This window comes from Thamnophis sirtalis, unplaced genomic scaffold (assembly GCF_051295495.1).
Source record: "Thamnophis sirtalis isolate CommonGarterSnake01/CBP01778 unplaced genomic scaffold, rThaSir2_p1.2 scaffold_8, whole genome shotgun sequence".
Classification (NCBI taxonomy): domain Eukaryota; kingdom Metazoa; phylum Chordata; class Lepidosauria; order Squamata; family Natricidae; genus Thamnophis; species Thamnophis sirtalis.
Window position 1 is genome coordinate 49577535 of NW_028261388.1, and position 13533 is coordinate 49591067.

The 13533-nt window shown below is 36.1% G+C and overlaps 1 protein-coding gene across 7 annotated transcripts in view; it reads right to left on the bottom strand.

Annotated features, from left to right (window-relative positions):
• The window catches only part of TIAM1 (TIAM Rac1 associated GEF 1), a 202774-nt gene that overhangs the window by 27722 nt on the left and 161519 nt on the right, over positions 1–13533 (bottom strand). For all 7 annotated transcript variants that reach the window (XM_087721587.1, XM_087721588.1, XM_087721583.1 and 4 more), the window contains 4 exons: positions 10710–10814; positions 9758–9836; positions 5225–5311; positions 3093–3317 (listed from right to left, as the gene is read on the bottom strand). In XM_087721587.1, the coding sequence (XP_087577713.1) occupies positions 3093–3317; positions 5225–5311; positions 9758–9836; positions 10710–10814 (496 nt within the window). The remainder of the gene's footprint in view (positions 1–3092; positions 3318–5224; positions 5312–9757; positions 9837–10709; positions 10815–13533) is intronic.

Here is a 13533-nt window from a genome sequence, read left to right on the forward strand (position 1 = left end):
AGTAAGTGTGCTTGTGTATGTCTGTATGTGTGTGTGTGGATATATAGATACACCTTTAAAATGTAAACAAGTACATTAAAACACTCCCATATCTAAACTAAATTTCTGGTAGCTCAAATAAGGCAGTGAGATTGACTAGTCCAATTCAAAATGAGTTTCACAACTTTCCAAGCCTTGAAGACTTGCAGCCAGGTTATTTGAATGAATGAAGGACTGACTGAACTTTTGGTTTCTACAAGGAGTATATCTGACAATTGTTTTGTTTCACTAAAGGCATGACTAGTGAATTTTGCTACTAAGATAATACATGCTATTCATATTTAAACTGGTTTTTTTTTAAAAAATTTTTTACCACTGTTATCCACACACTTACAATATCCTCTTAGTACCATGTTTCCATGAAAATAAGACAGGGTCTTATTTTCTTTTGACCCCCGAAATAAGTGCTTGGCCTTATTTTCGGGGAGGTTTTATTATTTTTGGGGTGCAGGAGGCAGGAAGCGTGGTCACCTCATGGCTGCTGCTGTGTTGCAATATTTTGGGGGGAGGGCTTATTTTAGCGCATACGCTCAAAAGCCCAATTGGGCTTATTATCCGGGGAGGTCTTATTTTCAGAGAAACAGGGTATGCACAAGTACACTCAGAATCTAATGCTGCCAAATATTTTGAATCCAAGTGCTTTATTGCTATGCAACAAAGATATGCTGTCAATCAAAGTTGAGGGGCCTTTTGTAGTTCCAAATGTGCTTTTTCAAGAGGCAACTGGACTTTCTGGTTTTTCTTTGAAAACATTTCACTTCTCATCCAAGAAGCTGAAGAAGCTGAAGAATCTTCTTGGATGAGAAGTGAAACGTCTTCAAAGAAAAATCAGAAAGTCCTGTTGCCTCTTGAAAAAGCACCTTTGGGGCAACCATGACCTGGATGACTGAGAATCTCCATAGGCCTTTTGTAGCTTTAAATCTTTTTGCCCCTCAATAAAAACTTTCCTGTTGAACACAAATGATGCTACATATCTTAGCTAGCTATCTAAATAAAATAATTAATATTAGTATTTCATTTAGCTTATCTTTCCTATCTACTTTTACAATATGTTTAGGAGGCCTGCTGCCTTTGGAGTGAGGCTCCAACATGATATTTAGATGTTGGAGTGATTTGGGACCAAATTAAACTTTCCTCTCCCAGTCCAGTATTAGCTCAAAGATTAAATTGCTGCTAAGAGCTAAACACTATTACTGTTCTATCTATTTTTCTATCTATCTATCTATCTATCTATCTATCTATCTATCTATCTATCTATCTATCTATCTATCTATCTATCTATCTATTTTTCTATCTATCTATCTATCTTTTCCCCACCCCCCTTTGCTTTTTTCATCAGTTTGCAAATTCAAAATTTGGAGATCTAAATCACCTCAGCTTGTTATATTGATGCAATCTGGATGACCTGATTTTTTGAACATCTCCTTGCCTTTTCTAATTGAACATGATTGTTACTCAGGAAAAACAACGAAGAAACATAGGCTATTAGCAGAGTAGCGACTAAACCACAGCCTGTGGCTATCCTTGAGATTAAACCTGATATTGCCTCCCTAAATAATATTAAATACAGTTGCATATTCTTATCACTATGATCTTTATAATGGGTGGCTCCTGGAATGACTGAATTAATGCATGTACATATATGTCACTCAAAGTTATACACACACACATATATATCAATCCTTATTTCTGGATGGCCCTGATTGCTTGCAAATATACAAGGCATAAAAAACCCCAAGTATAGTATTAACAAGTATGATAATATTATTACTATATTTTTCCATGTTAGGGATTATGTTCAGTGAAGGCATGAAGAAACATTCTATAGTCTGTAAATACTTTTCTGCAATTAATGCGCATTATATCTTATATGGTAAATCAAATTCCCAGTCCTATATAGACCCATACAGTCTATATCCTGTGAATACAAAGGGATTGATCTCCTAAATTGTATAAAATGGGCATACAGTACACTTGAAGGCTTATTTTCATTGCATTGTAAATAACGACCTTTTAGCTTTATTTGATTATTGTCAAGTGTACTTAGTGTAACAAATAATTCCTATGGTGAATTTCCATATAGGTCAGTACTGACATCTTGTGGCCAAACATATTTGATGTAAGTATGATTTTGTCCTATATATGAGACAGAAGACCAAGCTGTAGTTTCCTAGGTTTCTTTTCTATATTTTTATCAAGTTTCTTTAGAACATGCCTATGATATAGAATAAAAGTAATTGTGTAAAAGATAAAATGTCCTCAAGTCAAGATTGTCTTCTACTGACTTTCATATATTGAATTCCATATATTGAACCACTACTGACTTCCATATATTGACTTCCATATGTTGAATTGCCTTTGCTGTCCTCTGTGTCCTAAATACAAAATTAGTGAAACCTGTTTAGTTTTTCAAGATTGGCTAGGTGCTGCCACCTAGCAGGAAGATAGATGTACAGTTTTCACCTATATTTTTTAATTTAATTCATTTTCTGCATCTTTTACAGATATACTCCACATTTTTACAATGCGATTTATATTCATATAATTACTGAAATTACTTTTTTAGCCAGTCCATATAGTTTATATTTACACTCAACAAGTTATTTAATTGCACTAAACTGTTTCTGACAAGTATGCATAATTGCAGTAAAATTCCCCACATATATTTTTTGTTATACCATCCAATTGTGAATTTCTATACACAGAAAAAAAAAGAATTTAAAAATTGGAATTTGTTCTTAACATTCTGTACTCCAGCATATAAACAGAAAGTCACCGCTCTTTTTAATCCAGCACTATGATTGATTATTCTGAAATGACTAATATCATATATGATGAATCACTGCAGTTACTTCCAACTGTAGCTATCTCATTTTGAACCATTAAATAATACTGATATTTAGCACTTTTACCTGGTAAAACAACAAGCATAACCTGGAATTTGCTTACAGAAAGGTCTAGAGTACTTTGTACTCTTAAGTGTTTACATACAGCATGCTTGAGTAGAGAGACATCTTACTGTAAGCTAATTTCATGCCAATCAATATGAATACCTTGGGTGCTGCATACAGATTTTAATGGACTGTCAGTCGAGTCAAAAGAATCATCTATCCGTCGAGGTGGTAAGTGTATTCGATTCTGGCCTGCCTCTTTCTCGGGATAAGTCTGTACAATAAGGCACAGAGAAGGCTGAACAAGAACATCTCTTAACATGGCTGAGTTCAGGTCTTCAGCAGCCTTCTTATTAATTTCAACAATTTCATCACCTGCTTTCAGACCTGAAAAGAAACATATTAAAGCTCAACAAGGGGTGTCCTGTACCTAGATGTTAGGATTTTTAATTTCCTTAAGCCATAGACACCAAAGAACAAATCCTTTCATTTCCTGTACATTCTGTATTTTGAGATAAGAAGCATTTTATTGATCATTAATGAAATAGTTTTGGACAGTATTCACAGATGCATTCTATTGTACTAATCTAGTCCAATGGTATTTGAGTCGCAGTAAACCTTGGCATATATGACAGCCAAGTACCAAGCACAGATTGTAAAGATGTCACTTCAGGTATTCTATTCCTACACAAATACTTTGAAATTATAGAGGCATGGTGGCTCTGTGACAGTGGTGGGTTCCGGATTTCATTCCAACTGGTACGGTTGGAACGGTCCTGGTGTCACCCACATGGATACGCGTAGCACACGCACACACACACGCAGCATGCACACGCGATGCTCCAGATGGTTGGCGGAGCGTTGCGCAGGTGCCATACGTGCCATGCGCGTGCGCGAAAGCACCAAAAGCTTAAAGCACAGGTAAGGAGCGAGGGCGGGTGGGTGGGCCCTCCTGAGCACCATACCGGAACAGTATCCAGTGTTCCGGGCAGGCTCCGGTACGCCCGTACCAGGGCGTACCGCCTACAACCCACCACTGCTCTTTGGCTTAATGATGTTAGAGATGGTTGACTTAATGATGTTAGAGATTCAAGATCAGGCACTGAGCAGTGGGGTGAGCTCCCATCACTTGCCTCAGCTTCTGCCCACCTAGCAGTTTAAAAGCATGTTATGTGTGAGTAGATAAATAGGTACCACTTTGGTGGGAATATGATCCAGTGCTTCATGAGAATGGTCAGAACTATGCCATTTGCAAGATGACTTTGGTGAATAAGTATTCAATCATATAGAGTGAATAAATGAGGGGAGAGTATACAGCCTGGCCTACTCCTTCTGGAGCCAGTCCATTTCACAGACTTATTCATGTTGTTGTTATCACGATTTAATAGAGCTGCCCACTCCCATACACAATTTGTTCATCACTCCAGGGATGTAAAATTGCAAGTCTAGATAGAAAAAATGTAAGATTATATATTGCAGTGTTTGGCCAGAAACACAGCAACCTCATGTACATACAGTAACTCAGAATTCAATGAACATAGTTGATTTGAAGGAGACATCAATAACCTTCAATGCTCTCCCAAGCTTAGGATCTTCGAGCCTTGACTTAGATTTTGAGGATGAAACCTCTTTTCCAGTCCCTACAAAGATTATCTTATTCTTTAGATGCTTCAGAGTGTTGGAGATGCCAATGAGAAATATTCCACCCTTCTTCTATATTACCTAAGTTCTGGAAAATTCCCAGACTTATTCACACACAAACTTCACTTGACACTGCAGTGCTAACATAAACAAAATGCCTACTCTATCTAGTACTGCAGCTATGCCAGGACAGTTAGATTTATTTTTTTCATAAAAATGGTATATTGCTATTAACGTTTAAAATTCCTTTTTTGCTGATTTTTAATAAATTCCTGTCCTTATACAGTCATTAGATAAACAACTAAAGGGGAACATTCTACACCCACCCACATTCTCCTGAGCTCTCTAGGATACTTAAATTCTTGAATTCTTACAGTTAGGGCAGCTTTGTTAAATTAGAAAGATGTCTAAAGATACAGTAAATTTACAATCATGAATTTTAAATGGCAAAGAGGAAGCGTACACTCACTCATTATTATATATAATATCTAAAAGATGATGGATAAATATATAATTATGAAGAATCCCAGCTTCTTATAGCCATTCACAAATTATTTTTACACAGTACAGCAGATGGTATACTCTTGAATAATAGAGAGGGGGAAATCCTTGAATGCTGAAGACATCATATGACACAAGTTCTAGCATCTTACCTTTTTTAAAAGCCAGACCTGTTTCTTTGACACTGTTGATGTGGAGACGACGAATCCCTTCTTCTTCTATTGAGGATAGAGAAAAACCTGTTAAAATAAAAATAAAATAAGAATATTTGTTAATATTTTAAGCAATAGTATTTAAAAGGAAGCATTTGGTTCTCTACAAGCAAACTATTTTTCTTTGCTGATTCCTCCCCCCAAAAAAGGAAAACAACAAAAAAGGCCAAGTAATAACAGAATAATAGAATAAATGACATAAGTTATACAACCATTTCTGCAGATTATAACACTTCTCCCAGCGTTAATATTCTTTGCTTAGAGTCAAACATTATGGTTCTATTCTTCAAATTTTGCACACATACAAAGTACATATGTTTTGGCAAAACACTGAAAAATTGTGTATGTTAAATAGCATGTGTACAATTGCAATCATCTACATTTACTACTGCATGTAAATTGGTTTTTAAAATTCAGCTTTAAAATCTGGCAGTCATTGGGGAAATCAGCAGTATGTATAAGAGGGAAACAGCTTTAGTGATTGGATGCTGGTTTGGAGATTCAGGTATAAAACATTTATAGTGGAATATTATAAAATGGAAAAACAGATCAGTCTTAGGATTCATAGCAGAGACTGTGGTGCAATATCTAGAAGCTTAACATAAAATTCAAAGTATGGGTCCATTATGTAATTGCCACCTTCATCATAATAAAAAAGAAACAACTACAGCAGGCACGTGAAACAATTAACAATATCTTCAAAGAAAAAACATTCACAAGAGAAGACGAAAAAAGAACATACTACCTTCCTGGATATCCTCATCAGAACAGGAAATGATGGCAAATTAGAAACCCAGGACTATCGGAAAACAACATAAAGCAACCGAGTGCTCCGCTACCAAAGCAATAACCCAACTCCCATAAGAGAAACTATCAAAGAGCATAATTCAGATGAGTATAAACACACTGCAGTGCAGCAACCCAGTACGCCAGAAACAAAAAATAGACCTATAAAATACCTATCAACAAAATAGATACGGACACAACTTTATCAAAAAGTGCATAGCCACACAATTTGCTTCAGCACAACCAATACAACCTATGAAAAGGATAGCACACCCATAAATCAAAAGGATTTCAGAAATAACCAACAGACTACAACTACATGGCATCCCTGTAGCACACAGCCAACTAAATTCCTCTAAAACACCTTAAGCAAACCAAAAAACTGAAGACAAGAAATCAGGAATCATTTACAGTATACAATGCAAGGACATTGTTCCTGAAGGGAAAGGAAGGAATTGGCTAGAAATATTATCTATATTATTCTACAGTAATAGGATTAAGCCTGAATTAGGCCTGTCATTGACCATCTGCTGCTTTATAAAGGTGTGCTGAAAGCTTAATTGCCTTTATTAAAGATGTCATTGATAGCATCACTACTTTCAAAGCTACAGTAATGGTTCATGTGCAGGATGGGCTTTTCTTGAATTGATAAATGAAATTATTCTTTCAGACAGACAAGATGATGAGAAGAAGATGAAATGTTTCCCTTCAAGAAAACATGAGGCAAACAGAATTTCATTTTTTTTAAAATTTAGGGTGTACAATGAAAGTAAATTCCCTGAACGTTGATCTAAGCCACCCAGAGTCAGCTATATGTGAACTGGGCAACTATATAAATTTGGTTAATAAATAAATAAAATAATTTATGCCTAAATAAGCACCAAGCCATGAGAAAGTAGAGAAGAGAATGTTTTGGAGCTGAGTTTGTGCAAAGACAAATGGGATTCCTCAGAACCACATGATATTGATGAAAAAGCACAGCCAGAGGTCAATAACCCTAACTCTGAAAACCATTTGCCAGCTGCAAAGAATACTATGTTGAAAATAACTGAAAGGATAAATGGTTAGCAGTCCAAAAGAAAGGTTTAATAAATTGATAATATCTTTTTCTTAAGGAACTTCCAAAGAAAGGTCAACTAGTAAAAAATGTTCTTCTTAGCATTTGAAAATGCTGCTTAGAGCTGTCACATGACATTTAGGAACAGAGCATACCCTGCTATATGATTGTACTTGTGAAAAGATATTGAAATAATAGTTGACATAATTCTAGTGATAAAGCTGCAAAGGAAGCAAAGGCAATTTTTGGCTGCATCGTGACATCAAGTGTCAAATCATGGAAAGTATTTATTCCATTTCACTCTGCTTTGATCAGCTTCCATCTTAAGTGCTATGCCCACTTCGGACACTGCAATTTAGGACAGATTCAGAGCAACTGGTTCAGGCTCAGAGCAGGGGTGGCTACCTGCCAGTTCTAACCTTTTCTATAGAAGAGGTTCCACAAATCTACAGTGCCGTTTAGAACCGGTTCCAGCTCCCGCCCCCCACCCATCCGCACATCATTAAGATGAACAGAGCGAGAGGAGGAATTCTGGGAGTTGAAGTCCAAAAGTCTTAAAACTGTCAAGTTTGAATAGCCCTGGGGGTTTTTTTCTAAAGGGTTAGGGGTGCAAGGGTCTTGTAACTTGACAGCTTTAAGACTTGCATGCTTCAAATGCCAGAGTTTCTGAACCAACATTTTGGTTGCTAAGCAAGAGCGTTGTTAAATTAGTTTCACCACATTTTACAAGTTGGCCATGCCCACCCAGTTACATGGTTGGCAAGCCATTCCCACCTGGTCACATGGCCAGCATGCCACTCCCACAAAGCAGGCCACACCTACAGAAGAGGTTCTAAAAAAATGTGAAACCCACCACTTGCTCAGAGGATGACAGGACTAAATATCTCATAGAAACAGACTGAAGGAGCTGAATAAATTTAGCCTTGAGAAATGCCGTGCAAGATGGAATATAACACTCTTTTTTAATTCTTGAAAATATATCACATATATCACATAAATCAAGACTTTCATGCACGAGATTGTGCAACAGGAATAGTAAATTTAAGTTAAGTCAGACTGAAAAAAATGTATGAAAAGATTTTTGAAAAGTTTTTAAAACTCCTGAAAGTTTGATGATAAAATTAATTATAAAGAGAGATTATAAACTAACTTTCACTAACTGGTTGAACAGCAGTCTATTGGGAATACTTGAATTTGGAAGACCATAGGGGTGAACTCAGTGACTTTCTATGATTTTATGATAAACATAAATGCATATACCTACTGTATATGCAGAAGTAGCAGCCTTCCTTTCAATAGAAATGTACTTGGTGTTTGTTTTTTTGTAATATTCCTTTCAAATAGAGATGGGCAACCTAGAATTTGCAGGCTTCATGCAGTCTAGAAGCATCGTGTTTTTATCTCCATGAACCCCAATTTTGTGTTACTGAAATTGATGATAAATGCCAAATAATAGTGGTATTTTTCTGTCAATTAGTAGTGGAAAATAAAACAAATAGGTGTGTTCGATTTCCAGGAGGCTTAACAAGCTTAGTAAATATATATTATTGCATTTGAAAAAAGCATTTACATACTGTATTTGTAATTTAATAGTGTATTCAATACATACAGATTTAGATAGAGATTTACCAATTTATAGTGACCACCATATTGTATGGTGGTATTTAAGGGTATACAATAGGTTTTATGTTCACTGTTTCATCAAATTTCCCAAGTGAGAAACTGTTGCTTCAAGTTTAAACATTTCTGTTACAAATTTGGAGCATTTTGGAAGTCTTTTGAGTATTTTTAACTTGGATGAAAAATATATATTTCCTACATGGAAGTATATATTAACATGTCACTGTACAAACCAATGTCAAAATTTAGCCAATACATATTCATCATATAAGTCTTCAAATGAATCCAGCATTGCTGGGTTATACCAGATCTCAATGTTTTGCCCTGCAGCTGTATAATAAGCCATTTAGGGATTTTAAAATGCTAAATATTAAGAAATCACAGAACTCCAGATAAATGCTACAGATGTGAAGGGTTTGCTCATTGAGGTAGACTGGAAACACAATATAATAATACGGGATTTTGTCTGGATTTATTGTTAAATTCAAAGACTATTTTTTTTGATAATAATAATAGATTAATAACAATAGTAGAAAGACTCAGAGATATACTGCATCCAAACCAACAGGGTAGTTTTGAAAAGATGTTTTAAGTACGTATCAAATAACCATGCTATATATGAAATGTAACATTTCCTGGAAGTTTAGCATTGAAGATTAATGTTTTCATACTCAGCAGTACACAGTTTTATCTCCTATCTTCAGTGTGAAAAGTTACTTTCTTTCTCCTCTGTCTTTTAAAAATGGAAAGATGGCCAGTAGTATCAACATTAGTCACTTAAAATAATTGTCCTTAGATGTGGCTACAGACTAAATTCAATAAGACTTTTAAAGATTTCAGCTTCATAATTCTAAACCCCCATTACTGGATAGAACGTCTGGCTTGCAATCAACACCTCTAGATCCTAGATACAAGTAGGTAGAAGAAAGCTGTTGTGAATATTGAAGTATTTTATTATACATGTGTAAATGAAAACTTGATATACAAATGTATGCAAATCCCAAACTCACCATAATTATCCAATGTGTCAGATTTTTCAAGATGAATTTGCTGTGTAATTTTCTCACAGATTTCAATTTCTTTATATAACTGAAAAGACAATACATTTTTAAAAAGAATTAGTTACATAGAATGATACTGCTCTTTGTCATTTTTCATGCAGCATCCCTTTTGAACGTAGAGAGGACAGAGATGGGGAAAAAAATCACAGTACGGTAAAGTTCTAATTGGTTATGTGGAGCTTAACTGATAATATCGTGGACATACACCATGTAGTTTTCAGCTGATAAAGCGAATTTACACAATATTCCTTCTTTATCACATAATCTCAACTATTTCTTCTGTGGATCAGTATATATGGCTTTCCCAGTCACATTACTTCAGAACACTGTAAGATTATAAAATGTAAATTTAATAATATTTTGAAGTTATATTTTTTCTTCATCTTTAATGTCTACCTTTAATTCTTCCTTCCACAATATTTATTTTCCTCCTTTTCATAGTGCCATTTTCCTTCCCTTTCTCAATGTAAACTAAGCTATTAGTGAATAAGAGTGACAGCAATGTCAGCATGTCCTAAAGGAGTATTTCCTAATCTAGTGTGATGTATTAAAACTACAATTATCCAGCCTTAGCTGGGAATTCTGGGTATCATAGCCCCAATATATCTGAAGAGCTTGGATCTCATTATTAAACGCAAGGGGACTTGAATTCAAAGTCCATGCTCACTAGTAATCTTAGCTTAACCATAAACACTCAGCCCATTTACTTCTATGAACTCTACAAAATCCTAAAAGTAATGTTACCCCTTTGTTCCACTACATACAAGCTCAATTTATCTTGGTCTATATTTAGAGTTCTTAATATCAAAACTACCGAAGAGACAAGATATGGTAATAGCAATCTTTTTTTTAAAGTTCTATTTAAAGCAATTATAAAACATCCAAATAAGTTTAACGTTACCAATTCATAAATATCTTCTTCTGGCTTTGGTATGTAATATTCCATTTGGTTTCTTATGAAGAATTTGAGACGGACATAGTGAGCTGAATAATCCAACTGATGTGCCTGAAAGAAAAAGGAAAATAAATATCCATATCAATAACCATTTTCGTTTAGTGAAATGCATCTCTTAATGGAGGGAAAAGTCTGTTCTACTTAAAAGGAAAAGTTTAAAATTATTGTCTAAACAACCCAAAAAAATACTTTATTGATGCTCAAAAAGAGAACTGGTCATATTTGACTCCCAAATTAAAAAAGGCAACAACATTATTCTGAATGGAAACATCACCAAACATCAGATCTGGGTGGAAACAAATGTACTAAACATGTTAAAATTAACAAGTTTATTTCTCTTCTTTCCCAATAAAACCCTCATGGTTACCTATAATACAACCAAGTTTGTTACTGACTGTATCCATTGTCTCTAGGTCATAAAATATATTATAATTCAGAGTATAAAGGGGAACATTAGTAACATAAATTCCATTTATTGTGAAAATGTTGTTCTGAAACCATATTTGATGATTTTTTACAATCTTTTCTCATCTAAAACAATTTATATACATTAAAATTAATTAGTTATAATTAACCATAGGTTCATTGGTGGGTTTCTGCCAGTTCACACTGGATCGGGAGAACCGGATGGTAAAATTTACCGATCCGGTGAGAGGAGGTTCGACCGGTGGACCTGGAAGTAACTTCCGAAACACCTGCCCCAGCCCTGTCGCTCCTCACTCACCCCCGCCCGTCCGGAAGCCACTCCATCGCTCTCTCCCCCCGCCCATCCACACTATCCTAGCCCAATTTGGTGTCAAGTCCCATATCTGGGAGTGGAGGTGGTGAACCGAACAGCATGGAGAGGTCCAGCGGCACAATCCACTAGACAGGAGTGGCAAGCTCAGGAGTTTTCTCCTGGATTCCTCTCTGTCATGCCTCCTCCGATCTCCCAAAGTTCTTTCTCCAGAGTGTGATAGCTTTCTACTGGATTCCCCTCTGTCTTGCGCCCTCCGTTCTCCCAAAGTTATTTCCCCAGAATGTGGTAGCTTTCTACTGGATTCCCCTCTGTCTTGCCTCCTCCATTCTCCAAAGTTCTTTCCCCAACATGTGATAGCTTTGTCCTGGATTCCCTTCTGTTCTTTCCCCAGAGTGTGGTAGCTTTGTCCTGGATTCCCCTCTGTCTTGCCCCCTCCAATCTCCCAAAGTTCTTTCCCCAGGGTGTGATAGCTTTCTCTAGATTCCTCTCTGACTTGCCTCCTCTGATCTCCCAAAGTTCTTTCCCCAGCATTGGTAGCTTTCTACTGGATTCTCTTCTGTCGTGCCTCCTCCGATCTCCCAAAGTTCTTTCACCAGCGTGCGATAGCTTTCTACTGGATTCCTCTCTGTCCTGCCTTCCCCAATCTCCCTAATTTTGGCCCTTAATCCTCCAGTTGTCTATTTTTGGGAGGTTTTCTCCTCTCTTTCCCCCCACTTCATAGGAGTCCCAAAAAATTTGCCGCATGGCTTGGGGGTGGTGGTCATGTGATTGAGTGTGCATGAGTGATGTCAAGTTGACCATACCTGCCTGGTCACATGACTGCCAAGCCATGCCCACAAAATAGGCCACACCCACAGAATAGGTTCTAAAAAAATTGAAACCCACCACTGCATAGGTTATGGTATTTCCAATTTAATTTCCCTTTATTGATTAAAGTAGACTAAAAGTAGAGTTGATCAATGATGATCCTGGGTACCATTCCAAAGTTATTTCTTAATGGGCTGAAAGAATTGCAAAACTAAATTGATCAAGAGTATTTTCTTCTCATCGAAAACAGTATGAGCCTAAATCTGCTATAATGTTAAGTTAGCCAGTTTTATTAGCTAATATCCTTATTATTATACCACTAACTTGCATATTTCTCTTTCTTACTCTTAAGGCCCTCAAATATTATTTCCTTCAAATGAAAAAAATATGAATCTTTTCTTTAAAGAATTGCCCACTGTGATTCAACTAAAGACACCTATGTTCCTGCCCTTTCCCAGACAACAACCACATATAATAATGCAATAGGAGATTCCATACTGGGGGGGAAAGGCACTGCCCTGTTCTTGCCGAAATTAAAAATAACATTAGAAACTGCAAGGCTGCATCTACAATATCTTGGAATTAAAAGGATGTTTGATAACTTACACACACACTTTTTTTTTGTTTTCTTGACTGGGCACAAAGAAAATGACAGTGTCATGGAGAAAAAAACTGGGCAAATTAGGATTGCTATTCACCTACACTCCTAAAGACAACAATTATTCATATTAGGTAAACCTGTACAAATTCTATTCTGAATCACAGAAATTAACAACCACAACGGGAGTCTGGTAGCATTTTTTTCTAAAAGGTTTTAATAAAAGGCTGCAACTCATGAAAGCTTATGCTTTTAGTATTTTGTTAGTTAAATAAGATGTACTAGACTCCTACTTCTATGCTACCATAGATTTACACAGCATTTCTCCTGCAGTGTTTTCTAATTAATATATCTTATGGCATGAGTTCCAGTGGGTATTATTACATTTATACCAACACATAAGATATTATCTTGCACAGAAGTGCTCATTGATTACAACTTCACACATCCTGATCTCTACCCACCCACCCTCCTCAAAAGAAGACTGGCTCAAATAAAAATCCATCTTCTTTTTTATTATACTCTAAGATATGCCATTTTAAATTATCTTGATTTAAGGGAAGTAGACCAGAAGTGGCATTCTACCGGTTTGGACCGGTTCACTCGAACCGGTAGAGGAAATCACG